At 33.6% G+C, this 27,397-nt stretch overlaps 1 protein-coding gene across 1 annotated transcript; it reads left to right on the top strand.

Moving 5' to 3' along the window:
* The first annotated feature begins 7,630 nt into the window (after positions 1-7,630).
* Positions 7,631-25,006, top strand: LOC133189825 (uncharacterized). Its single transcript, XM_061325218.1, has 3 exons — positions 7,631-7,946; positions 23,768-23,929; positions 24,771-25,006. Exons 1-3 carry the CDS (start codon positions 7,631-7,633, stop codon positions 25,004-25,006), a joined length of 714 nt encoding a protein of 237 aa, XP_061181202.1.
* Positions 25,007-27,397: the final 2,391 nt, after the last annotated feature.

Raw genomic sequence — 27,397 nt, 5'->3', positions numbered from 1 at the left:
ATAATGTGTCTAACACATAAATCAAATTTCAAATTTTTTCCGCTAATATTTTTATCCAAATAAATTATAGGAACAAACAGCTTTTTTCATCTTAAATAATCACATTAAAATTCGTGACATTTTTTCTGGCATTAAAAATTAAACAAGCAAAAAAATCATTTGAAAGTAATGAAGTTTTTCTGAATTTAAGCAGAATGGTTCAAATTGTCTTATATATTCAGAAAAGAAAATTAAAAGTGGGGGTCTGTGATGTTAATTTCTAGGTATTACTAAAATAGTGTTAATTTTAAGCTTAAATTAGGCTATTTTTTCCCAGGACTTTCTCAAGATATTTGCTATATTTGTCAAATATGATTATAGAATTCATGTCAGTTAATTTAATATATAATTTAAGACCAACATAAAACATTTCACTATACAAAATAAGTCTGTGTGCAGGCTGCATGTAAAAAAAAAGAATCAAAATTTAACAATACTATTAATACTTCAAAAAGAAAAAATGATCATTTTCTTCTTAAAAAAAAAACCTTCTGCCACAAGATATAGTTCCTCACTTAATTCTTTCGATATGGAATTTAATCATGGCGTTTTAATTAAATATAGTTTCATAAGCATTGTAGAATCCAAATTTATTGCAAAAACTAAAACATTATGCAGAATTTTTTTAATAGGGGTCCAGACAAAAATTTGCTCAAAAGCTCAGGAACAAACCTCTTTACCTCTCATTTGCAAGGCACGGTTTCCTGAGAAAAATAGTTTAATACATGGGTTTTTTTTTAATTATAAATCGGTGATTGAGAGTGATCTCCCTTGCAGAACTCTCCTCGCGGTGAAAACCAATAGATTACAGAGGTAAAAAAAAAAAAGTAAGTGTGCTTTCTTCAACGGGTAGAATCATCTCTACATCAAGATAAAAAAAAATGCATAATTGCTTTGTTGCACACTGTCCAGAAGACAGTCAACAGATTGTTATTTACCGTACGTAGCTATGCTGGGAAAGGCAAAGATGTGGGACGTGGATGACACCGTATAAACCGAGGTCCCGTGTCTCAGTAGATGCTGGCACGAAAAAGATCCCTCACTGCTCAAAGGCCCTGAGTACCATGTATAGGTCAAAATTTGCAGCTCTCCACTGGCAAGCGGTGGCGTCTCCATATGAGTGAAAAATTCTCGAGAGGGGTGTTAAACAACAAACTAACCACTGCGCCACGCGGTCTACGGGCAAAGATGTAACAGATGCTGAGAACAGTTCCTAAAGGTCTTGTGAACGAGGTACCATGCATTTATTGCAACAAATTAAAAACAAATCTATGCCAATATTTTTCTGATAATTTTTTTCGAATAAAGTAAATTTAATAATAGAAATTTTATATCAACAGTCAACCATCAACTTTACCATCATGAATAATAGTAAGATCCTAAGGGAAGTTACTCAAAAATAAAGAACGGTGCTGGTATATCTGGTTTTGTTTCTATATTTACATTTTCAGCCAAATTATTTAGATGCCATAGGAAATGCGGATACAATAATGTAAAAAAAAATTAAACTTTTTCTAAAATAAAAGGGTTTTGGAAAATCTTATGATGAAAAATCATGTAGGTCCTTTTTATCAACATTTTACATAGGAAATGCATTGAAAATAGTAAAAACATTGATTTGACGAAATCTAAAAAGGGAGGGTGGCTTGGTGGGTTAAATGTACCAAATTATAACATGTTTAGTACTTTACATCGACCCAAGAGTTCTTGAAAAATTCTATAAGAAAGCCAGGAACCTTTTCAATGTCCTCACCATAGGTACAATATTTTCAAAGTTTACTCTCAAACATATTTGATATTAAAGAGAAGTATAAACAGTAAAACTAATATTTTATGACAAATATTTCAGAAATTCATATGAAGCCAAAAACAATATATAAAATTAAACTTCCACAGACAGAAATTAAAAAAAACAAACAAAGAAAGAAAAAAAAGTATTCCTTTCATAACTGATCGGGAAGTAAAATATTCAGTTGTCATCTTGTGTCCTACGTAATGGTACAGAATAAACAGAACAGTCAATTAACTAATAAATGAAAACACAAATGAACGAAGAAAGTTTACTCTAAAGGAAATGGGTGTACTTCCGTTCCGGAAGTTAATGAAATACTTTCGCATATGAAGAAAAACGTAATTTGTCTATTCACCATGTAAATGAATCTCCAAGTGAATGCTTAAACCTAATTCAACATAGTACTTAACGTGTTATCGATTTACATGAAGCTGTCAGTGCATAGTAAACAAAGTAGTCCGTCGCTCATGTCTATGCAAATGGTTACATTTGCCGGATATCTGATATGGAAATAGCAGTGATCGCCCGAAGCCGATCACAAAATAGGAAGAAAGAAAACACGGTGACATTGTGCACTTGGACACAGTTGTATTGCATTTTTGTTTACAATTTTAAATTTCTATTTTTATTCAAAAAAAAAAAACAACTTTAGTTTAATGAATTGAACTTATATGAAAATTCTTAGAATTCAATAACAACGGCATTCTTCATAACATCACGTCAAACATCTGTATTTTAAAACACGGGCATGAGCCATGCTATTGTTAATGTTTATGTTTTTTCCGGGTGTGTAAAATTTGTTTACTCTGCACATATCACTAGTATGGACTGACAATACTGGTGAGTTGGTTTTCTTTCTCACATTTCTACTGAATTTACTTGATTAAAGTTTTAATATTTTTCATTCATACACAACAAATTTATTATTTTTCTTAAATAAATATTAAGGATAAAGTTTATTACGTAAAAGCGCAAGAATGTTGGTCCATCTAACGCGTCCCGAAATTCGTAATTTTAATAATTTCCAGATAAAAGAAGTTTCTAAACGCTAAAGACCAATTGTTAAATTTTATATTTGAAAATCTTGTCAACCAGTTGAGTGGATTAAGGTTGAATAAGGTAAACATGTGGACATTTTGACGGAATTTCAACACAGTTTTCCTTTTTTCTTAATTTTCAATAGTAGTAGAAGTAGTAGAAGCTCAGTAGAAGGTGGAAGTAATATATATATATATATATATATATATATATATATATATATATATATATATATATATATATATATATATATATATATATATATATAAAATACAGTTCTGAAGAAGGACATAATACCGTTCTGAAGAAGAACATTGTTTAGTTTTTATTGATTCCAATTAATTGAATGATTCCAGTTTAATGAAGAAAGTATTTTAAAAGTAAATTATCAGTATAAATAGAATTATCGACACTAAGAAAAATTTCTTCAGTTAGTATTCTTGCACAAACTTTCTATGCACAAACGTAGATCCATCAGAACCCTACAGTACAAAAGGAAACCATAATCGTCATAAAAATTTCAAATGCACTGATTTACAATGACAGGTGGTCACGATCTAGCATTACATGACAATAATAGAAATACGATCATTATAATTAAACTTTAATAATTAAAAGGTATGTGCTTGCTTTGCTACCAATCAGAATTTGATTGGAACGACACGCATTCAATCCAAAAAAAATGTTTGCCCCGTCGTGAATTTAAATTAGCAGTAACAGTTGGTTTTCAGCTCTCAAAATTAAGCACATTTGAGGTTTTGATTCATGTGACAATAGCTTATATACTAAGGCTTCTAATTATATCATATTTCAGCAAGTGTCCGAAAAAGTAAGAAAGCTATTGGGATCAAACTACGGGAAAAATCGAAAGGTATAACGGAAACGAAAATCGTATCGACACTGAGATGGGCTTTATTTCGCCTCTTCTAGGCACCTGATCCCACCTCTGGTGTTTTCAGAGAGAGGTCCGTGTTTTTGCCCTGTTCACGATTATTTTTCTGTACTGGAATTCATTGATCACTGTTCGTTGACTTCACACCGTAAGAGTAAGTGACATAGAGCTCTTCTTCGTATCTATGTAACCTTTTATATTTATAAAGTTTATTACTATAACCGTAGTAAAAGTGTCTGACGTTGCGTTTTAGCGTTTAGTCGGGATAAAACCCTTACAACATTTTAACACAGGAAGAAGATGATAAGAAGGGATTTGTAAACATTTAACACACTTTCTCTTGCATTAAGGAATGACTATTGAAATGGAAGTTCAAACGATTTTAACAAAACAACTCAAAGCAAGATGGTTAAGACAGTAAAGATTTGTAAAGATCATCGAAATAAACGTGTGTTAGAGTTTAGAAGATATATGGATGAACTGAAAATAATTAAGTAACAAAAAATAACGTCATCTGGACGTCGGTAACGTGTTGTCGTGCGGCGATAGACGTAAACGAACTTTTTGTTCATTCTAAATTCTAAAAAGTATTCTATATCTGAATTGAATAGATAGAGGTATAAGTGTATAAAAATTTGTTGACTTCCTATCATTGAAGATTTTATGGCACTAAAGACATTACTTTCGGATCAAGCCTCATTATTGTCCGAAATATCTGACGTTTTCCAGGCATTTTCACATGGTGATATTTGACGTGCCAGGAAAATGTCAGAACCGGCGCCCTTGTGAAAAATGGAAATTTCGCCGTCCCGACTGAACTCGATTTTTGATATTTAAAAATCAAATTTAATGTCAAACTCATAATATATCAATAACACAATGCTTCTGGTTCTCACCAATATGGCTTTTACGAAAATATCGCTCCATATTTCGATACAGGTCTCACGAGATTTAAAATGCACGAAATCAAAATAAGCCTCGACAGTTTGATAAAATGTTTTCACCAGAAACTTTCTATTACAAAGGAACAATAAAAGCGATTTTGGTAAGTACTAGAAGCCTTGTACTGATGATAAGACGTGAGTGAGACATTTAATTCGATAAATCGAAAATCGATCCGAGAATGCCGCCTCCGGTTGGAGGCGGCAAATTTCCAATTTCCATAATGGAGCACATTTTACAACAACTCTTAAACTAATATAACTGCCCTAAGAGAAGAAATATTAATATATAGAAAGCACAAAGAAATTTATTTTATAAGGATACTCACTTCCGCCCCAGCCTGGGGTTGAACTCTCGACCTACGGAATCTGTCTCCTAGCAATACAGGAACAGCGCGCTAGGCAGCTCGGCCATCTAGGCAAGTCAAAAAAACTTGCTTTCGATGCCGATGGAATTCTCGCGACGCCGCCCTACACTACACTGTCATTAAGAATGGAAGTGAGATACAGTTATTTGGACATTAGTTTTATTAGAGGATCGTTACCGATACACATTGTAATGAAATTTAATTTTATTTATAAAGCACATTTTACAACAACTCTTAAGGGTATCCGATCCTCAGCCAGGAAGGATAACTCTTAAATTTATTATTTTATTCAAAAAGTCTTAAAATGAAGCTTGAAATTGAGATCTTTTCGTGCGACAATTTCCATTTTATGCATCTTAATATGATTCAAGGTTCTTTGAACTCTTAGAAACTGTCTTGTAAAAAGTTAACATTTGTACCCCATAAAAGAAAAAAGATGAATTTATTTTTAGAGAAATCGAATTTCCTTTATTCTAGCATTATAGATACCACTGCTTATTAGCATGATATGAAATTAGATGTAATGTCTATCAATGATAGCACAAGCTTTTTACACTATGTATTATATGACAATTGAAGTAAAAAGAAGAACTAAAATATTGTACAAGCATAAAAAAGATGCAATTTTCTCCAAATGCCTAGATAACTATATTTTTCTACCCTAAGTTATATTTGTTGATCCATTTTCAATTAGAAAATGCATAGCTGGTGTTTTTATTCGCATTTCCTGAAAATGTATTTGAGATTTGATAATTTTCCCTTTAAAATATGATTAACTATAATGATGAACTTTGAAGAAATTCCATGGGTAAATTCATGTTACTATGTGAAAACAGAGACATTGTTGTGAGCATTTTCAAATTACTTAAAAGCTGATTTTTCAGAACCCGAGGATCGGACTACCTTAAGCTAATATAACTGCCCTCAGTGAAGAAATATTAACATAAAAAGCACAAAGAAATTCACTTTTTTAAGGATACCCACTTCCGCCCCAGCCATCTAGGCAAGTCAAAAAACTTGCTTTCGATGCCGATGGAATTCTTGCGGCGCCGCCCTATACTATACATGGTCATTGAGAATAGAAGTGGGAATGGATACAGTTATGAGATACAGAATGAGTTACTTTGACTTGCCTAGATGGCCGAGCTGTCTAGCGCGCTGCTCCTGTACTGCTAGGAGACAGATTCCGTAGATCGAAAGTTCAACCCCAGGCTGGGCGGAAGTGGATATCCTTATAAAAGTGAATTTCTTTGTGTTTTATATATTAATATTTCTTCACTTAGGGCAGTTATATTAGTTTAAAAGTTGTTGGAAATTGTGCTTTATAAATAAAATTAAGTTTCATTACAATTTTCTCCAAAGGAACCCCCTGCAGACGCCATACTTACTCGTATTTCACGCTTTTCCAGGGTCAAACGTGGCAAACAGTGTAATTTTTTCTGAGTTTTTAATCTAGTACAAGCATAGAGAACACAAACACAAAGAAAAAATAGAAATTTATTCTTCCTAAAGTATGAGCACGATTTTCATTTTTTCTACAAAATAGTCACGCCTCAGTTAAAATCGTAGTTATTTATCAGTTAAGACATTTAGATGCCTCACTTTTTACTTGGTTTACATATTTGTTTCTCAAAAACATCATAAACAAGTTTTGAAAAGTAAATTAATTATGTTTGATACGATATGATGAGATCCATCACATTATAAGATTATGAATATGAATAAATCAACAAGAAGTTCAAGTCAAGTTCGTGTTGAGTCACATTTGTACTCAGTGTGTGTCCATACCTCAACAAAACTAATATACACAGGAGAGGAATATGCACTTTTTATGTTATCTGTGTTGCAAGTGTGGTTAAATGCAATGGAATTTAGTACCATTAATTGTAATGTGAGTTGTTACCGAGCCCTGTAAATAGCTCTGTTGAGTTCACAAGGAAGAGATAGGCTCCGTCATCAAACTTTTTTCTAGCTGACACATATTACAGAGTTTGTTTGTTAATAAATTTTGGGTACTTCTAGCTAAAACCATTGTAATTTATATCTGTAATGGTTTCACTGTTTCTTATATATATATAAAACTCCTTAAGTACTTCAACCTCCACTTATCTGCAAATGACAACATCTACATTTATTGCTCTTTAAATAAGAACCATCTAAATTGCTTGACTAAGGTCTTAAGACTTAAAAGAATCTTTTGAATTCTAGAGCTACCCAAAGGGGAGAGGTTAGTCCCCATAGTGTAAAAACAAGAAATCTTTGTTTACTTAAATCATTACAAATCTGATTTTTCATAGGAAAAATAACAGCCGCTTATCTTTTCACGTATAGTGTTTGCAGTTAAAAGAGGCGAGTGTGTACCCATCGCATTATGTGCATTAAGACATCTGAATAAGATGTCACTATAGAACTCAATAGAAATCTCTGATTCCTTTTATAAACAGTCTAATAAATAAACAAAACTAGTTCCCAATTTCATTTCACACGCCATTTTTTATTTTGGGTTCAAAGGATACAGATATAGAGAAAAAAATCAGTAAACTGTATTCAGCCAAACAAAATGGAAACAGCACAAATTCTTATAATTGTTCTAATCATTTCTGGGATTGTTTGTGTAAGTGTGTCTTTAGGGGTGGGTATTATGAGCTTGCTAGAAGATTACTGGATAGATTATGCCTATAGCACCACCGTGTCGACCACCGTGTCAGGTTTGCCCGCCACCGTGGTGGCAGTGGCCAAAGCCAACATTGGCTTGTTTACTACGTGTTATAACATCGATACAACGACCACAGTCAGCACAGGTTTCAGTACAATCACCACCAACCAGAACTCCAATGCCTGTGTTGCTTCTGAAACTACGGGTTACATCAGTAAAGGTTTGTAAAAACAATTTCTAACTTTCTGCTCGAAAAAAAACATTTTCCATTGCTTGTATGTTGAGTAAAGGTGTTAATTGTTGCAAGTACAAACGGTGTGCACTATTTCACTACAGAAAATGAATTGAACTTGGAAAGTAATTCTTTTAGATAATTCTTAAAAACTATTCAGTTACAGTGAACAAATCGTTAAGACAGTCAATTGTGGGGAAATATATCAGTATTACAGATAAAGGCCAAAGATTTCTATTTCAGCATTTAAACTTTTCTAGAGATGTTGCACACATGTAGTATTGAAGATTAAAACTGTGTAGTCTGTAGCACGAAAAGTTTTAAATCAATTGTTTTCTCAATTTTTTCAGTAATTTTTATTTGCCCATAGCAATACGTCATGTAATGGCAAACAAAATTTGAATAGCAAAATTTCCAAAAGATTATGATTGTTCTAAACAATTTTTAAAATCCGTTTAGAAAAATGTGCAGATGATGCACTAACCAATAGTTTCATTAAAAAAGCTAAATTCATTTCTTTGTGAAATTGGTCAATCGATTTCGATGTCGGTTTTGTGAAAATGGTAAAAAAAAAAATAAGCATATAATGATGCTTTACGATAAAGAGGTATACGATTGTTAGAATTATTTCTTTTTTAAAAGGATAACTTTCTGAAAGATAAAATTTTATTTTAGATTTGTGATCGAGAGGCCCCGATTCGATTCCCGTTCACCGTGACGCGTCAAACCTAAAACGTAAACATACTTAGTCTTGTTGTGTATGACTTTTCCTTCGCCAAACGGCACAAGAAGAGAAAGTCACGGGTCTTTCGGTTGAGACCTTAAAAACCAAGGTCACGTATCAAGCGTACAGTAGGCGTTGTCACGATTAAAGAACCTTACTGCTCGATAGCCCTAAGTGCCGAGTCTAAATTTGAAGCCCTTCCCCGGTATATGGTGAGCTCTCCATATACCGGTAAGTGAAAAATTGTCGAATGGGACTAAAACATTATACAATCAATCAATGTTGTTTCAGAAATGTGCAAAAAAAATATCAAAAGATGTTTAAAAGGACATTTTTGCTTGGAAAAAGGATCATAAAGCCAATGTCTACGCATTCATTTCTTTACGTTTTTGCGCTTAGATGACCATAAAGCTCATAGAATGAAGTAAAACAGTAGACTCATCACAAACAAATCTACGATAAAATGTTACACTCTAACTGTTTTCGGTCACGGTAGCCTAGCGGTAGGGCGTTCGCTTCGTGATAGGGAGGCGCAGGATCGATTCTCGTTCGCCGCGTTGCGTCAGACCTTAGACGTAAACAGAGTGACTGTTTCCTCGTCAAGCGAGTGAAAGTCACGGATCGGATGAGACCTTGCAATCCAAGGTCCCATGTCACGGTAGGCGTTTGCATGATAAAGAACCCACACTGCTGGATGGCCCCTCAGTGCCAAGTATAGGTCTGTTTCTGTATGAATCAAAAATTCTCGAATGGGACGTTAAACAACATACAAACAATTAATCAATTGATGTCGTGTTGATCAATGAATAATTAATTACTTTGAAAGAAAAATTAAGAGAAAGGAAATGGTAAAAAAAAAATTACTGTAAACGTACATCAGTGCGCACTCAAACCTCAGCGCAAACTTCCTGATCAACGAAAAGCGTAATGATAATCTGGGGCCAAGCTTCGGTATGTACTTTAACTAGCGTGTTCTAGAATTAGCGGACACTAACAAAAGGCACTGAAATATGATAACTACTAAAGTGAGTACGATTAAATAATGTGAGAATGGCTATGAACATCAAAAGTATGTCTTGTGTTTCTTAAGAAAAAAATGTTGGCATGTATATATATCTATGTGGTATAACCCATTACTTTGCTTATATTTCAATAGAGAATAAAAATCTTGACACATAGATGTTTATTTTTTCTTATTATCCAACGTTCTGATATTCTGATACATGTAATAAGCCAAACATTTTTCAAAGGGAAAGTGGGAATTAATAAAGTCAAATAAAATGCAGTGTGGCAGCCCCGACAACTCGACCTACATATATTGACCTTACAAACCATGTGAAATAAAACACCGTTCAAAAACCTTGTCAAACATCAATATTCAATTATATTCATAAGACCGGTGTCAGGCGTAGACATCTGAGATCTTTATATGATAAAAATTCATATCTGCTTACCAGCAATGCATTCTTGTCCAGTTTTTTTCAAGAAAGTTTTTTTTCCCTTAACATTCCCCGCACTTTTCACTGTTATCACATAATCATCAATGTGTAAATATGTAAATTGTGAACTATTTCATTCTAAATTGATGAAATGTTTGAAGTTTTATATCTATTATATATTATATTATAGAGCTTTAATTACCGTAGTGGCGATGATAAGCATATTGAATAACAAGCGATATGAAACTTTGAATGACATATATGCATGTATCTGTAACTTGAAAAAATTATTACAAAATTAAATTTAACCACTTTTTCTCTTCAAATAAAAAATCTTATAATTCAATTTTTTAAAATCTAGAACTAATAGCAGTGCCTTTTTTGATCGTTGTTGAGCTATTTCTTTCATCGCTTTCCATATTAACTACATTCACTACGTAAATTATGACTTCATATTGACTATATAGCATTAATAAGCTTTCTTTACCAAATATTTATTTTCAATACTTGGCATGCATCAAAGTATTTTGAACAAACTAAAAGTTAATGAATTTAAAGAGGAAAGATTGATTGGTTGATTATATGTTGTTTAACGTCCCATTCGAAAAAAAATCACATATAGAATATATGCCGTATGCCGGTGAAGGGCTTCAAATTGACCTTATACTTGGCATTCAGGGCCATTGAGCAGTGAGGGTTCTTTATTGTGAAAGCGCCTACCGTGACACGAGTTTTCGGTTTTTAAGTTCTCATCCGAAACGAAAAACTCTGACTTTCATTTTCATTGCCGGTCAATCGGCGAAGGAACAGTCACTACCTATGTTTGTCTTAGGTTTGACGCAGCGCGTCTATGATTTAGTTAAACACCTCACATTATAAGCAATATATCAATCCATACTTAAATATTTCAGTTGTTTTAACTATAACTTTCCTCAGACTACTTTTGTTCACCATACCACATAACAATAACACGAAAAATATGAAAGTATTTTTTTTTCTTTTTCTTGCATTATTATATACATGTACGAGGGTTGTTAGAAAAGTTCGCGGACAAGTTCTATTGTGAGCGCGCTATTTCCATGAAAGCGGTTAAACTCTTCAGGTAAAAACTTTACCTATTTTCCAATAAATATACAAAGATTTGGTGTTTTCCGGTGATCCTTAAAAATTATACAGCTATATTATTTTGATAAAACATACTTTACGGAGCATGCTACTTTTTCGCACGTTTACATTACATAGACTTTTTATTGAAATCAAAAATTGCACAGTTGTAGCGTAGAAAGAATTATGATATTTTACCTGTCGCTACTGTATTCATGAATAGTCACTTGCCGAAATTTGAATTAAATTGGAGGGTGTATGACTGTTTTCTAGCCATTTAGAAATAATCAACGGGTAAAAACAAAGCCAAGAATGGGAACATCATGGAACGTCATGGAGCACCGAGCTACTAAAAATGATGTGTGCATACGGAAAATGTCTAAAATAAACTAGAATGCTTCTAAATTGTGCTGGAAATTGCCTTCACGTACAAAGGACAAAAGTATTCAAAATGTAGTAGCTATATAAGAATGGAAGGATTAACATTTTTAGTGATCAACTCCATCGATACCTCAATACCCCACTTATCGCATAGACGTTGCGCCTATGGATTTTGCATCGTTTCCATACCTGATCTCTTAATTGCGTAGAGTATTATTTCAAGATCTCACTAATATTCGAAACAGCACAAAAGACATTATAGAAGAAAAGTAACATGTCTTGATATAGATATTTAACTTTTAAGTAGAAAAAAGACAAGAAAAGTCGAAAGAAATGAAAGATATTCAGAACTATGGAAAAGCTTAACGGGTTTGAAATCTGATTGTCACGTCACTTAACGTCAATTGATTGCTCCGTGAATCCTATGACCGCATAGTAAAAATTGTAAATTTTCAAAATTTTAGTAAATGGACATGATTTTTTATATACTAATAAACAAAAGATAGGAATTTAATCAGACATAAGTCATACTTCACAGTACACAATAAATTTTCCGTAAATCAATGTGTCCGCGAACTTTTCTAACAACCCTCGTATATTTGTTTTTGAAAGAAATACACCTAGCAAATCCATGTACATTGTATAATCACCATAAATTGTCTCTTTAATTTTTCCCCTACCATCCTTAACCATATCAATCAGAATCTTCTTCATACAATCTTCATTACTTCTTTGTCCTGACATAGTTTTGCCTATCCTGGTGCAATTTTAACGCAGCCGATTTATTCTAAATCCAAGGCACAAACATTTACAAAACTCTGATTCAAAATATTAATATTTTGAGATATCTTTTTAACACTTAACATGAACTTTTTAAAAATGAAGAAAAAAAAACGCAGCATCTATATTACATGTACATGTATATGAAAAAGTATCCCCGGTCCTTAGTTTTATATTGGAAAATACAGGTATAGGTAGAATTTTTAAATATCTCCTAAAGAACAACAGTTTCACAATTATTTACATTACTATGCAATCATTCCATAATAGGGTTATATAATGATTAAAGTTACAGGGAAAATTCAAAAATCAAAAATGATCTCACGAACGATAATTTCAAGTTTTAATCACGGTATGCAATATATTTATCCCCTTTTTCAAAAGAGTATCTTCAATGTCGAGGTAAAATTCGTTTTTAGAAATATTTTATACGTAAAATACGACAACAACAAACAGTAATGAAGCTCAAAAGCCCATCGAAATAACCTTACAAATTGTAAGCAGAGCAAACAGGTCCCCTAAAAAATCAGAGGTGGGATCAGATGCCATGGAGGAGTAAGCATTCCGTGACGACCGGTCACACTTGCCGTGTGCTCCTTCACGGCCAGGAACACGTTAAGTTCCTAGACAGTACCGTTGTCAGAAACCTTTAAAGTTAAGCACTGAAACTGGTTCGTTGTCATGAACAACGGGTGAGGTTATGATAAAATCCGTCCGGTGTCATGCAAAAGATACAAGAATTTATACATAATGCCTAAATTTTAACGTTTTTTCATTTTCAATGTAGTAGGCAACTGACAGCCTTTTGTAGCTAACATGTTTTAAGAAATCGCAATTTATAAGCAAAAAGTCCGTTGTCAGTACATGTTAAGTTTATCTGGTCCGGTGTCATTTTTCTTAACATGTAAGTAAATCAATAAAATGTAACAGAAATCAAATGTATGCTTTATTTTAAAAAATACAAAGCATATTGCAAATATATTTGAATCTCGGGGTCGTCTTAAAGCAGCTCACACCAACGTGCTAACTATTCAGTGATGTTTTTATTTTCAATTCATTTTCTCTTAGGAACCTGCATCCTAGCTAGTATGCAAACATATACAATTCCTTGTATATCATCAGTATAACAAAATTAAAATGTTATGCTTAGGTCACATTTAAGCCGATGGTCGGGCAACCAAATTGTTTTCGTATCGTCGGCAGAAAAAACATGATCGGCCGACACTAGTATCGGGCGACGCAGAGTAGTCACATTAATTCTTAGGAACACCGATACCTTTAAAAGTTGGCCAAACGTCGCCCGATCATCGTTCGCTAGGCCGCAGTTTGATTTTCATCTTCAGCCGACAGTTGTACGAAAACCCAATTCCTAAATGTCGACCGACTTTAAAAACTGTATGCCGATGGTCGGCCGATGATCGAAGGTTGGTGGACTATTCAATGAGTGCTTCAATTGAATCGGCCACAGAGGCAAAAAAAAATAACTTGACCCGACTGACATGCATAAAATTGGTCGGCCGACGAAAAAAAATCGGGCAAGACAACGGCCGATGATATGAAACTTATGTGGAAGCATCCTCGGGTAATGTAGATTCAAGTTTGTTCAAATCATGACTCCGGGGATAGGATGGGGCCACAGTGGGCTATCAAAATTTTACATAGGATAATATAGGAAAAAATTTTTAAAATCTTCTTCTCAAGAACAGCAAAGCCATAATTGGTCATATTTATATGGAAGCATCCTCAGGTAGTGTACATTCAAGTTTATTCAAATCAAAGTTTAACATAGGAATACATAGGGGAAATCATCAAAAATCTTATTTTCAAGAACAGCAAAAACGTGATTGGTTATCATAAAATAAAAGCATCCTCAGGTAATGAAGATTCAAATTTGTTCAAATCATGGTCCCACAGAGGGATCATAGTTAATCAAAGGGTTATAAAGGATATATCAATAAAAATTTCTTCTTTAGAAAACAAAGGCATTATTAGTCATATTAGTTCAAAAACATCTTTAGGTGGTGTAGATTCAAGTTTGTTCATGCAAATCATACCCCCCCCCCCCCCACTTTAATATTTAAACTTTTGAATACCGAACTGGTTTCTGCTATTTCCGAACCAAAGTGCTCAGGTGAGCGATGTGGCCCATGGGCCTCTTGTTTTTGGTGGATTTATAAATCGTATGCTATTCATGCAGCGTGATTGTGACGGTACATTTTGTCGTCCTGTTCATATTGTCGCCGGCGACAATGTTTACATGTATACACTCACTGCGCATATTGTCGTCCATTAGTACATGTCGCATGACAATGCATGGCAATGTTTCCATATAGATATGACTTATCATTGCTTTGCTGTTGTTGAGAAGAAAAAGTTTAAAGAATTTTCCCATATATTCCTGTGTAAAACTTTGATCGCCCTTTGTGGCCCCAACCTAGGCCCGGGGGTCATGATTAAAAGAAACTTGAATCTACACTATTTGAGGATGCTTCCATATAAACATCTCTAATCACGGGCCTACTGCTGTTCTCAATATTTCAGAACAGGGAAAGGGGGGGGGGGTGCGGTTCAGATTTTTTTTTACTATCCCAAAAAAAAAATCGTTTGTGTGTGAAGGAGTGTTACTGTATAAGTTCAGTATATTATTTAATCATGAAATATTACCTGTGGACAAAATTGAGAGTATATACAGGTTAAAAAAAACAGAATTTACAAAAGCAAAGAAAATGAAAAAAATCAAACGGAGGGGGCAGGGTGGGATGGGGGAGAGGGTGGGGTGCGCCGGTGCTAGATCCGCCTTTGGTTCTTGAGAAGATTTTTAGTAATTGTATACCGTATATTCTAACGGAAAACTTTTATCACCAATTGTGGCCCCACCCTACCTATGGGGGTCATGATTTGAACAAAATTGATTTTGTTTTTGTTTGTTTGTTTGTTGTTTTAATATCCCACTTGCCGGTGTACGGCCAAAATTTACACCTATTCTCGGAACTCAGGGCCATTGAAAAGTGTGGGATCTTTTTCGTGTCAGAATCTGAAAAATTAAAAGTACACTTCATGTATGTACTTTCACATAAGTATCATCTCTTCTGACCCAGAAGTTCTTGAGAAGAAAATTTTGAAAGAATTATTCTTAAATACGAGGGTTGTTAGAAAAGTTCGCGGACAAGTTTTATTGTGAGCGCGATATTTGCATGATATCAGTAAAACTCTGCAGGTAAAAACTATACGTATTTTCCAATTTATTTGCAAAAATTTGGTGTTTTCCGATGATCTGTAAAAAATAAACAGCGTGATTATTTAGATAAAATATGCTTCACGGAGCATGTTACTTTTTCGCACTTTTACATTTCAGAGACATAATTTTGAAATTAAAAATTGCACTGTTGTAGCGCATAAAGATTTATGATATTTCACCTCTCGCTAAGATATTTAAGAAACGTCATTTGGCGAAATTTTGAATTAAATTGGAGGAGTTATGACTATTTTATCACTAATTATAGATGATCAATGCTTAAAAACAAAGCCAAGAAATGGTAACGTCATTGAGCGTCTTGGAGCACCGAGTTATTAAAAATATGTGTGCAGACAGGGAAATGCCCGAAAGAGACTAAAATGTTTTCAAATGCTGTTGGGGATGGCTTACACGTATCTAGTACCAAAGTGTTCAAGTGGTAGCAACTTTGTAAGAATTAATGGAAGGATGGGCATTTTTGATTATCAACTCCTGCGATACCCCAATATCCTGCTCATCGCATGGACATTGCGCCAATGGATTTTGCATTGTTTCTCATATCTGATCGCTGAACTGCGTAGACATTGTTTTAAAGATCTCACTAATATCCGATACGCCACAAAAGACATTAAAAAATATAAAACATGTCTTGATATACTTATTTAATTTTTAAGTCAGAAAAGGACAGGAAAAGTCTATAGATATGAAAGATATTTACAACTGTGAAAAATCTTCACAGGTCTGGAATCAGGTTGTCACGTCACCTACCGTCATAAAACGTCAAGTGATTGCTCCGTGAATCCGATGACCGCGCAGTAAAAATCGAAGTATATTTTCAAAATGTTAGTAAATGGACATGATCTTTTACATACTAATAAACAAAAGATAAGAATTCAATTAGACATACGTCATTCTTCAAAGTTTACAATATATTTTCCTTAAATCAAGGTGTCCGCGAACTTTTCTAACAACCCTCGTATTCTATTAAAACTTTGATCGCCTATTGTAGCCCCATCCTTTCCCAGACATGATCTGAATAAAAATGAATCTACACTTTATAATAAAGCTTTCACATAAGTTTCAACTTTTCTGACACAATGGTTCTTGAGAAAATTATTTAAAGATGTTATTACTAAATTTTCACTAATTCTTGACTATACATGCACTTTCTGGAAAGAGGTCATGACCATTAATTTGAACAAACTTGACTCCCTTTTTCCACGTTTGCTTTCTGGTAAGTTTGGTTGAAATTGAAATTGGTCAGTAGTTCCTGAAAAGAAGCTGAAAATGTGAAAAGTTTACCGACAGACAGACGGACGACACAAGAAATGTTATCAGAAAAGCTCACTAGAGCTCACTAGAGCTATCAGTTCAGGTGACCAAAAAATGTCAACTCCTACACCAATTATATCGGCACTCGTATGAGAATTAAGCCAAAAAAATGAATTCCAGATAAATTTCTACGGAACAAATAACTTTCAATCTCAAATCCCTCTATATTTTACGAGAAAAAAATAAAGAATTTTTCAGATATCTCAAGAATTACGGTATTTTGACATATCATAGTCATGTAAACCAATGCTGGACACAATTTTCTGAGCAAAACCATTTCTCCCTACAGTATTGCGAGTAATGCTACATAAGTACAACTTGTTTACTTATTTATCAGCCAACCACTTTGTCTATCCTTCTGTCTGTCTAGCTCTCTCTCTTTCTCTGTGTATGTGTGTCAATCTCTCTCTCTCTCTCTCTCTCTCTCTCTCTCTCTCTCTCTTCACGACCTTAGTAAATATTCAACACAATATATCGGCGACAAAATGTGCCAATGGTCACAGTACATATTGTCGCCGACGACAAAACGTGCCGATGCTTGACTGTACATTTTGTCTTCCATTATGCAGGAGGAAAAAAAGGCTCGTCTCGGTAGAAACCGGCGACAATATGTATCGGTGGACGACGATATGTGCAGTCAGGGTAGGTACATTTTGTCGCCGACGACAATATGTACAAAACGACAGTATGTACCGTCACACCCCTCTTTTTGATGGCATGCTTAACGATACCTGAAACACCATAAGAACGTACTGTATACAATACAGTAGCGACAACGGACCGATGACAACGGACTGAATTTTCGTATCTTGTCATGACAACGGACAAAAATTGAAATAAATCAAAATTTTCAGTTTTAATTTGTTCTCAATTTTTCTGTAAAGGCTTACAACATTTCTTGATACTGTCTGCACCAATTGGTGTGTATATATATTCTATTTACGAAAAATATAACATCTCAGTAGGAAAACGAATCAAATCCACAAGTGATTTCAACAGAGTTAATGTCGCCAACGCAAACTCTTCTTTTATTACTTGTTTTTAACGCTGAAATTCATACAGCACCAAATAGGGTGTCAGTCCTATTTCCCATTGCAATTTCAGACATTGTTATAGATAATTTAACTTGAAAAATGAAAACTTCTCACAGCCTGTCTTCTAAAGTCATGACACTCATAACCTCACCTGTATGTTCATGACAACGAACCAGTTTTAGTGCTTAACTTTAAAGGTTTCTGACAACGGTACTGTCTAGGAACTTAACGTGTTCCTGGCCGTGTCCTTGTTATGATCGGGTAAACGGAAAAAAAAGACAATGCAGTGTGAAAACAAGCAATCTGAGAGTATTGCATAAGCAATACTCGTCCCCTACTGGCAAGTGTAATCTGGTTCCCCTTAAACATTAAAAAGGTCGTAATTTGATCTATAACTCATCATGGTAGACTCACATACCAAAACAAAAACAGCTCAATATCTGCAAGCATTTAGGAAGAAAGTGCGGAAATCCAAATGGAAAATCTAATTCCCCTTCAAAATTAAAAAAACCCATTAATTTCATCTAACAGAACAAAAAACCAAACTTGATCTGTAACTCATCAAGAAACACTTGCATACCAAAAATATCTGTAAGCGTTTAGAAGAAAAGTGCGGAAAATCAAGTAAGAAAAGCTGACAGTTAGACAGACAGACAGAAAGACGAGGAGAAAATTTATAGTCCCCTCCCGTTTCACCAGTAGGAAACTAATAATGGCCTAACAATGTGTATGAAAAACGTCAGTCAACATTCGACTTAACGATAAATTGTAATTGCAAACAAGGTCATAGTATCGATCATAGAATTTGTGAAAAGTGTACTTTAAACGAGACTGCGCTGATATCCTTGTTTCATCAACTTATTTATCAGCTTGTCTCGTTTAACTTGGAAGGTGCTATTGCATATCGAATCAACTTGAAAATGTTACTACCTTGATTATACTGGCGATAATGGTATATTGCTACATAAAGTTGACGATGGAAAAGTTGAAGTCATCATGTTTATCATTACGTTTCTTTGTTAGTTTGACATTATATCTTTCTCTAGTGAAACATCCAATTACGAAACAAATGTGTCAGATTCTGTGTTGCCTTTTATTTCGAGTTCAAAGGAATATATCGAGTCATTGTTGAATTGAAAATGAAAATTGTTAATTGATAAAACGTCGTCGATATATACGATATATACGTTTTTGAATAAAATCTGCTCTCTATGAATACAAAACCTGGTCTGCTAATAATATCAACTTTGGAGTACTTGTGTGTAGAATCAGAATGTTTCTTCAACGATGACCAATGACAAAGTACATAAATTTTCGAGTTCCATTTTTAAGAAGAAGCAATTGTCTGTAAAGTCAAAAAGCCTGCTCTTTAATTTTTTTGTAATGAATGGTTGTAGAAAAGTTATCTATTTTGAAGCTATTAACTTTGGTACAATTTTGTGATTTCAAGTCTTCTAAAAGTTCCTTGGCATTTTAAGTATATACATCTGATTAACACAACTTCCAGGATATATTGCTGTACAGTACTCCTGAAGGTTCTCCTTCATTGCTATTAATATCTTAAAGGAGTAATACTTCAGAAGTTTCTCCAAAATGTTTATAAAATATTTATTAAATAGGGTCAAATTTATCCCAAATTTAGTTTTGAAATATTCGATATTTTACAGATGTCTTCAATCAAACGCCTGTATAGTTTGTAATAAGTTTTTCCACCCAGTTTTTCCTATATCTTACATGAACGACATTAATACTGATAAACTTAGAATGTGACAAAAATCTGATGAAAAAAAGAATTTGAAAATAAGCAAAGTTGCTTATTATTGTCTTTTAAAGAAAATAACGAAGTGCCAATAGCTTCCAGTGCATTTCATCCCAAAATAAATTGGGTTTTTTTTAACATCAAAATAGTTCTCATTTGCTCTAGGGTATTCATGGGAAAGAAATGCAAAAATAATTTTCATACAAAAAACCCTTCTATAAAGTATTTGATACACGTAGTATGGCTTCTTCAAAGGGTTGCAATCATTATGATTACAAAGTGTAAAGAGGTCCGTCACTCAACTTTAAATCAGTCTCTAAATTTATGGAGTGATCCAGACGGTCAATTTAAATGTTTAATTGCCAATACCTTAGCCTCTGAAAAAAGCTTCATAGCTGAAAGAATAATCGTCTTCTTATTTAATAGTCAAAGATGTATATGCATGGGTAACTAAAAAAAGATCTATGTTTTTCTTTTGCATTACAATCTATTTCAGAAAATAAAATCATTTTAATAACTTAGATTGCCAATCGAGACAATTGCCAAAATGGTACAAGACGGGTCGCTGACTTCCTTAGTGTGTAGACGTTCATGTGGAAGGAATTATGTTAAGGCTTTCTGTAAATACAGTTTAATCTATTTGCATTGTTAAAACTTAAAAACCTTTGTAAGAAGAATATGATAACCTAATTCTTAGTGAAAACTGTAGCAAAATTAATCATAAAGGTCTCGATATGAAATATTTACTTTAGTGATCTCCTGCGTGGTCAAAGCAAACATTTTGTTGTTTAGCAATTTGAATTATGAAACAGTTATGCCCGTGTTAAGCATCAACCAAAGCAATGAAAGACCACTGACAGGTGTTAATCCTTACTATTTGCAGTTAAGCACGCATTAAACATAAATTTGTAAATAAAACACAGAACATTTTTAACCAAATAAAATGTCAGAGAAAAGTGAGAATCTGAGAAAATTAAAGTGGTGCCTTTATGTACCTAAAATTCTAAATAATCTGACATCGTGCATTATTGTACAAAAGTGCCATTCCTTGACACAGAATTCTTAAATAAATACTTAGGACTTTTTACAGAGATCAATAAACATACTCCTTGAATTTTGGGAACTAATGCCTGCATAAGGATCGCCTTCATTTGCAATATTTGTTGAGTTTTTAATTTATTTTTAACTTTTAAATGCTGAACATTTGGCTATGGTTTGTCCGCCTTTCCCCTTACATTCAGCCTTGGAGATGGGAGATTTTAGAAGTTTGTGAATTATACCCTCATCTATCCAACTTCTATCTTTCTAAGAATCAAAACTTAAGTTTGTATTCATTTTCTTTTCCTTATTGGAATTTGTCTTTTAAATCTTGCTTTTTGGAATTATGAATTAAAATATTGGTCTTTTCTAAATGTTCGATAAAAATTATATTACATTATTTATGAATCAGAAATACTTAATTCTAAGTATATATAATACATCTATTAAACGTGAGATACAGAATAGTCATTATAGGTTTTGAACATTAAAGGGGATAAGAAAGGACATTTTCATTTTAAAAAGAGGGAAACAACAATTTGTCTAGGTCATTCGTAGGTATTTATAGCACTGAAACAGAGAGTATTTCACGAAGGTTCCTAAAATGCCCTATTCAGTTAGATAAATAATCAGGCGTCAGTCGCTTCTGAGCACTGAAGACAATGTGAACATTTTAATTTTAATGCCAGCATATTAAATTAACTACCGTTGATTCCAAGAAAACCTTAATTGTTTTTTAATGGCATATATTGAATTTTTTTTACTTTACTTGGTGAAAAAATTTGTCCGCAGCAATGTATTATTATAATACAATAATAAAGATTTTATTATTATTAAAGTATTGCAAAATTAGTGAGTAAATCCTCACGAACAGTCTTTGAAACAAAGATTGGTCCCGAAATTTTTGACATTAAGATGTCTTGCTTAATTTTATTTGCCTTAGGATTCCATTCAACAGTCACTGGTCAGAATGTTTTTAATATTGGAGGAACTGATAAAAAAAAATGTTGAAGACTATTAACACGAAGAGCATGTTAAATGCCGGCCTAATTCTTTTTCAAAATTAATGTTCAAATATTGACTCTTACCTGTATTTAATCCTCATCGGAATTCTTTAATTAAATGGAAAATTCTCTCTATCCTCCTACTTTTCTTGAAGAAAAAAGTATATCGCGAGAGATCTGATAATAGCTAAAGGTTAAGCAAATTATAACGGCTTTTTGATGAATATTAAATCTCTTTGTTGAAAAGAAACGAAAAATAAAATGACCTAGATGATATTTGATTATCAAGACCTACATATTTACGGTAAAAACGTATAAACTTTGTAAAAAATACACTGGCCATAAACTGTAACTGGGGGAAACAATGAGATCCTATTCAAGATTCGTTTTGTTCACTGGATGTATGAAATCGATTGATCACTGTTCATTATCTTCACCAATAACATCAAGTGGTTATATAATTTTGATTTTGGTGATTGCAATTTTATAGGCTATTATTATATTTTTAAAAACACTAAAGAGGGTGAATTAATCTCATCATTCCTATTAAGCATACAAACGATAATAGGCCAGAAACACGAACCCATGAAAACAAACAAACGATAATAGGCCAGAAACACGGACCCCTGAAAACAAACAAACGATAATAGGCCAGAAACACGGACCCCTGAAAACAAACAAACGATAATAGGCCAGAAACACGGACCCCTGAAAACAAACAAACTGAAACAGGCCAAACACACGGACCCCTGAAAACAAACAAACGATAATAGGCCAGAAACACGGACCCCTGAAAAACAAACAAACTGAAACAGGCCAGAAACACGGACCCCTGAAAACAAACAAACGAAAACAGGCCAGAAATACGGACCCTTAAAAACAAACAAACGATAATAGGCCAGAATCATATCCAAATATACCCCTATAAAATGAAGTAGTGGTGATAAAAAAGATCAAAAAGACTATACAAAGTTCATTATGTTAGCTTGCTGCCATAGAATGTACATTCAAGTATACAGACACTCCTTTTTGTGTCTCATCATTGAGTTGAACACCATGATTTGAACGAATCTGAGATTTTTATACATACATACAATCCATCAAATACTGTATACGGGGTTATTTTCGCTCCGTGATATTTTTGCCCTTCACACTTGCAAAAACAATTTTGCCCTATTTTAAATTCGCCCACACACAATTGTGTTTAAGAGATAAAGTCTTCCTTGCGACCGTCAAGGAAGCTCAGTAGGTTAAGCGCTCGCTCCATGATCGGAAGATCGTGTGTTCGAATCACGGCTGCGACTGACCTAAGTCGATAAAAAAATAGATAGTAACTTATCCATCGCCAAGCTCTCGGCACTTTGAAGTGAAAGTTGCAGGTCTTTCGGATGAGACCTTAAAAACCGAGGCCCCGTGTCACGGTAGGCGTTGGCACGGTAAAGAACCCTCACTGCTCAATGGCCCTAAGTGCCGAGTAAAGGACTAAATTTGAAGCCCTTCACTGGTATATTGTGACGTCTCTAATTCTCTCTAATTTCTAGGACTAAATCGTCATAATTTGAACAAAGAGCTTCGCAAAGATAATTGCATATTAATGTGAAAAAACAGATGTCAGAAATTTTTGGTGTGTTAAATGTTTGGGCCAATCTGTGCCCCTACCATTTTTCAATGGTCACGTTTTTTTTTCAGTTTGATTAAAAGTACGTATAATAACTAATCTTTCGTGGGAGAGCAGTTTACCACATTTCACCCCTTATCTGCTTCCGTCCCTGTGTAATGAAAATAAATTCTATCTGTCTGACTGTGTTGTTGACAATTTTTAACAGAATAGTTTATTGTGCCTTGAGTTCATGAATGCTTACAGATAATTTCTGTGTCATTTTCAGTCATCATTGAACGAAATAATGAATGAAATTCAAGATGTGTTCATTATATTTTTTTATCAAAAGCATGTAAGGTTTGTATTTTGTTTGTTACAGACACGGTTACTCTGATACAGGAAGTGGGAAAGGCTGCAGCTGCCCTCATTGGTTTGGCCCTACTGAGTGGAATCGCTATTTTAGTTCTCGTCTTCTTCAACAAACTCGCTAAACCTGTTTGTTTCGTTTCCCTGACACCAGCTGTCTTAGCTCTAGTATCTAGTAAGTTCATATTCCAGATTCTTGTACTTACGAATATAGCTGATATCTGTAAATATGAATTTATTAGAAATGTAAAAGTTTGGAATTATAATCCATTAAATGTAAATGTTTGATGAGGAATTAAACTGTAAAGGGTCAATAGAAGGTTAAAACAAAACACACACACACAAAGACAGAAAATTAGATACTAGTAATGGAATGCTTGTAATTTTAATTTTATTTTTTAACTAAACAGTTGTGTTGTTAAGATAAAAGTAAAATAATTTTTGGAAAATCACATACTAGTATATTTTGAGTATTTTAAAGTCTCGTATCTCCATGTACATGTATATCTATTATAACAAACGGTGAATAATTGAATCATAATGAATAAAAAAAATAAATAAGTAGCCTCGAAAACAAAATAGAGACCCACGGGCATTGATAGGTCACCGGAGTATCATTCTCATGAAGATACAAGTCACCTATATGTCAAATGAATACAAGATCTTCAAGTTCCCTTGCTAAAGTAACCCACTTTTTTAAAAAATATTATCAATTCATTTTGTCGACAATATGCCTTTAATTATTCTTAATAACTGAAGTAAATAAACAAAAGTTTTTCATATTTCTCACTTTAATAACCTTGATTTTGTCAAAAATGACGCATGATTCGCCGCGACGACGGGAAAGCAATCTGTCACCTGAATGGCTAAAAAAATACAGAATTGTGTAATTTGGTTTAAAAGGTGTATACTTTAATGTTTGCTTTTTTCTTAAATAGAAATAGCAAATAACATAAATCTATCTTTTTACTTGTGAAACCCAATCATATAATAGGAAGGACTAATTTTTTTTTTAGCTGTGATGATTTTGGCGGCCATTCTGATTCTTAATGATGCGCTGGTTACCGGAATGTCCTTGGGAGACACAGCTGTCTATGGCTATGTTGCCACTGTTTTTGCTTTCGTATCAACAGTAGCATACTCAGTTGCAGCAGCACTCATCATTAAATCGGCCATCGATGCCTCTAAAACAAAGGTGACGAAAATCACTCCGCATGACGACGTTAAAGAATCTCAGACAGACGAGAAGTGAGGTGCTTGTTCGTAGCAACCTACTGTGATATTCTAGTGTCAATTATTTATTAACTTATGCTGTGATATTTTAAATATATAAACTTTTTATCAATTGAATATATTGTTTTAAGAAAATTCTACGTCAAAAAACGGTAGTTTTACCGATGGCCTAATATTGACAATAAATTTAAGTTCTCAAGTTTGATCAATCTTTGATTCAAATTGTGATGGGAAGATTCAAATAGTGTTGTTTCATGATTTATGTCGATTTGGTTAACAATGAGGTTAAGATTACTTTATTTATTCAAATGTGTGTCTTCTTTTGTCATGAAAATGAAAAAGGTATGCATCATTAAGTCAAATAAAAAGGTCATGAAGAATTTTTTCCTTCAAAGATTAATTAATATGTATGTATTTTATTTTTATTAAGTCTAGCTTTGATCATTAATAAAGAATAAGATTACTTCATTGTGCACAAACTATGTTGCATGAAAATCCATCAATAGCACCCTCGTCAAATTGAGAGTTCATTGTCAACATTTTAAACAAAACTCTTGTACATTGTATATCTGTGTACATTTCATTGTGCGTATTCTATAATCATATCAGACATTATGTTTCTATTTTCAAAACAAAGTGTACACTCTGAGTGGGTTTTTTTTAATCTATGATTTTAGCAAAAGTACATGTATTTGACTATTTTTCTATTAAAGATGAAGCCTCTTTCGGGTTTTTTTTTAATAAGCTTCTACAGATTTAATACGTAGGAAAAATTATGCCTTTGTCTTAAAAATATAGAAATACAGTTCCCTTTTTAGCTCACCTGAGCCGAAGGCTTAAGTGAGCTTTTCTGATCGAAATTAGTCCGTTGTCTGTCGTCGTTGTCGTTGGCGTTGTCGTAAACTTTTCACATTTTCATCTTCTTCTCCAGAACTACTAGGACAATTTCAATCAAACTTGGCACAAAGTATCCTTGCGTGAAGGGGATTCAAATTTGTTCAAATATAGGGCCACGCACTCTTCCAAGGGGAGATAATTACGAAATAGCAAATAAAAAATGGCATTATTGAAAAATCTTCTCCTCAAGAACCAATGGGCCAGGAAAGATGAAACTCATGTGGAATTATTGTCAGGTAGCGTAGATTCAATTTTGTTCAAATCATGACCCCCGGGGGTAGGTTGGGGCCACAATGGACGATCAAAGTTTTACATAGGAATATATAGGAAAAATCTTCAAAAATCTTCCTATCAAGAACAGCAAAGCAATGATTGGTAATATTTATGTGAAAGCATCCTCAGGTGGTGTAGATTCGAGCTCGTTTAAATCATGACCCCCAGGGGTAGGGTGGAGCCACGATGGACGATCAAAGTTTTTCGTAGGAATATATAGGAAAAATCTTTAAAAATCTTCTGATGAAGAACAGCAAAGCCATAATTGTTCATATTTATATGGAAGCATCCTCATGTGGTGAAGATTCAAGTTTGTTCAAATCATGACCCCCAGGGGAAGGGTGGGGCCACAATGAATGATTAAAGTTTTACATAGGAATATATAGGAAAAATCTACAAAGCCACTGTTTGTCATATTTATATGGAAGCATCCTCAGTTAGTGTAGATTCAAGTTTGTTCAAATCATGACCTCTAGGGGTAGGGTGGTGCCACAATGAAAGTTCAAACTTGTAGAGAAAAATGTCACAGTTAGTCAAAAAATTATGTAAGCATCATTAGTAAGTGTAGATTTAATTTTGTGGTTGGGACCACTTATGCATTTAAGTTTTTCAATACTAAACTGATTTTTCTTTTTTTCCTAGCCACAGTGCTCAGGTGAGCGATGTGGCCCCTGGGCCTCTTGTTGCAGACACGATTTTTTTTTTTAGAACAATTCAATTAATAAGTCTTACTGAATGATAAATATTCTTGAACTTAACTTCACGGAAGGCAGCTTGACATTGTTTTTCTCGATCCCTCATTTACTCACTAAACGACCAGAAGGCAGTGTCTGTTAAAATCGACTCAGAATTTTAAAGTACAGCTTTTCTTTTAGTTTACTGAATCCCTTTGTTACTTGTTTTAGATAACTTTTGGCAAAAGATAAATAAATGAATAAAAATATAACGAACATTTAAACTTGAATAAGGTTTCATCGATTTTAATATGATTTAACTCAATGTACACGTGTATACTTGTGAACTGTTTATAACTTTTGGATAAGATAAATTTAGGGAATTTTGAAAACACACATGTAATTGATTACATTGTATCAAAATTGGATTGGAATTATGGATTGATCAAGTAATTCAACCTATTACTTAAAAGGGATGTAAAGATACGAACAAAATATTTTTTTAAATTAAATACACAGTTTTGTAGATAAGATATGAAATGCTATGACAAAAGCAAAAGTCAACA

Source organism: Saccostrea echinata, unplaced genomic scaffold (genome assembly GCF_033153115.1).
Source record: "Saccostrea echinata isolate AGI-Se365-2 ecotype Australia unplaced genomic scaffold, CSIRO_AGI_Sech_v1 ptg000020l, whole genome shotgun sequence".
NCBI lineage: Eukaryota > Metazoa > Mollusca > Bivalvia > Ostreida > Ostreidae > Saccostrea > Saccostrea echinata.
The sequence above is the reverse complement of the archived record's forward strand: the minus strand, read 5'-3'. Positions and strand labels throughout refer to the sequence as shown.

Bases quoted from the DNA above. Each gene is read 5' to 3' on its own strand.
- LOC133189825 (XM_061325218.1), top strand. From the start codon at position 7,631: ATGGAAACAGCACAAATTCTTATAATTGTTCTAATCATTTCTGGGATT. The intron at 7,947-23,767 runs GTTTGTAAAAAC...TGTTTGTTACAG, and splicing joins TACGGGTTACATCAGTAAAG to ACACGGTTACTCTGATACAG. The intron at 23,930-24,770 runs GTAAGTTCATAT...TTTTTTTTTTAG, and splicing joins TGTCTTAGCTCTAGTATCTA to CTGTGATGATTTTGGCGGCC.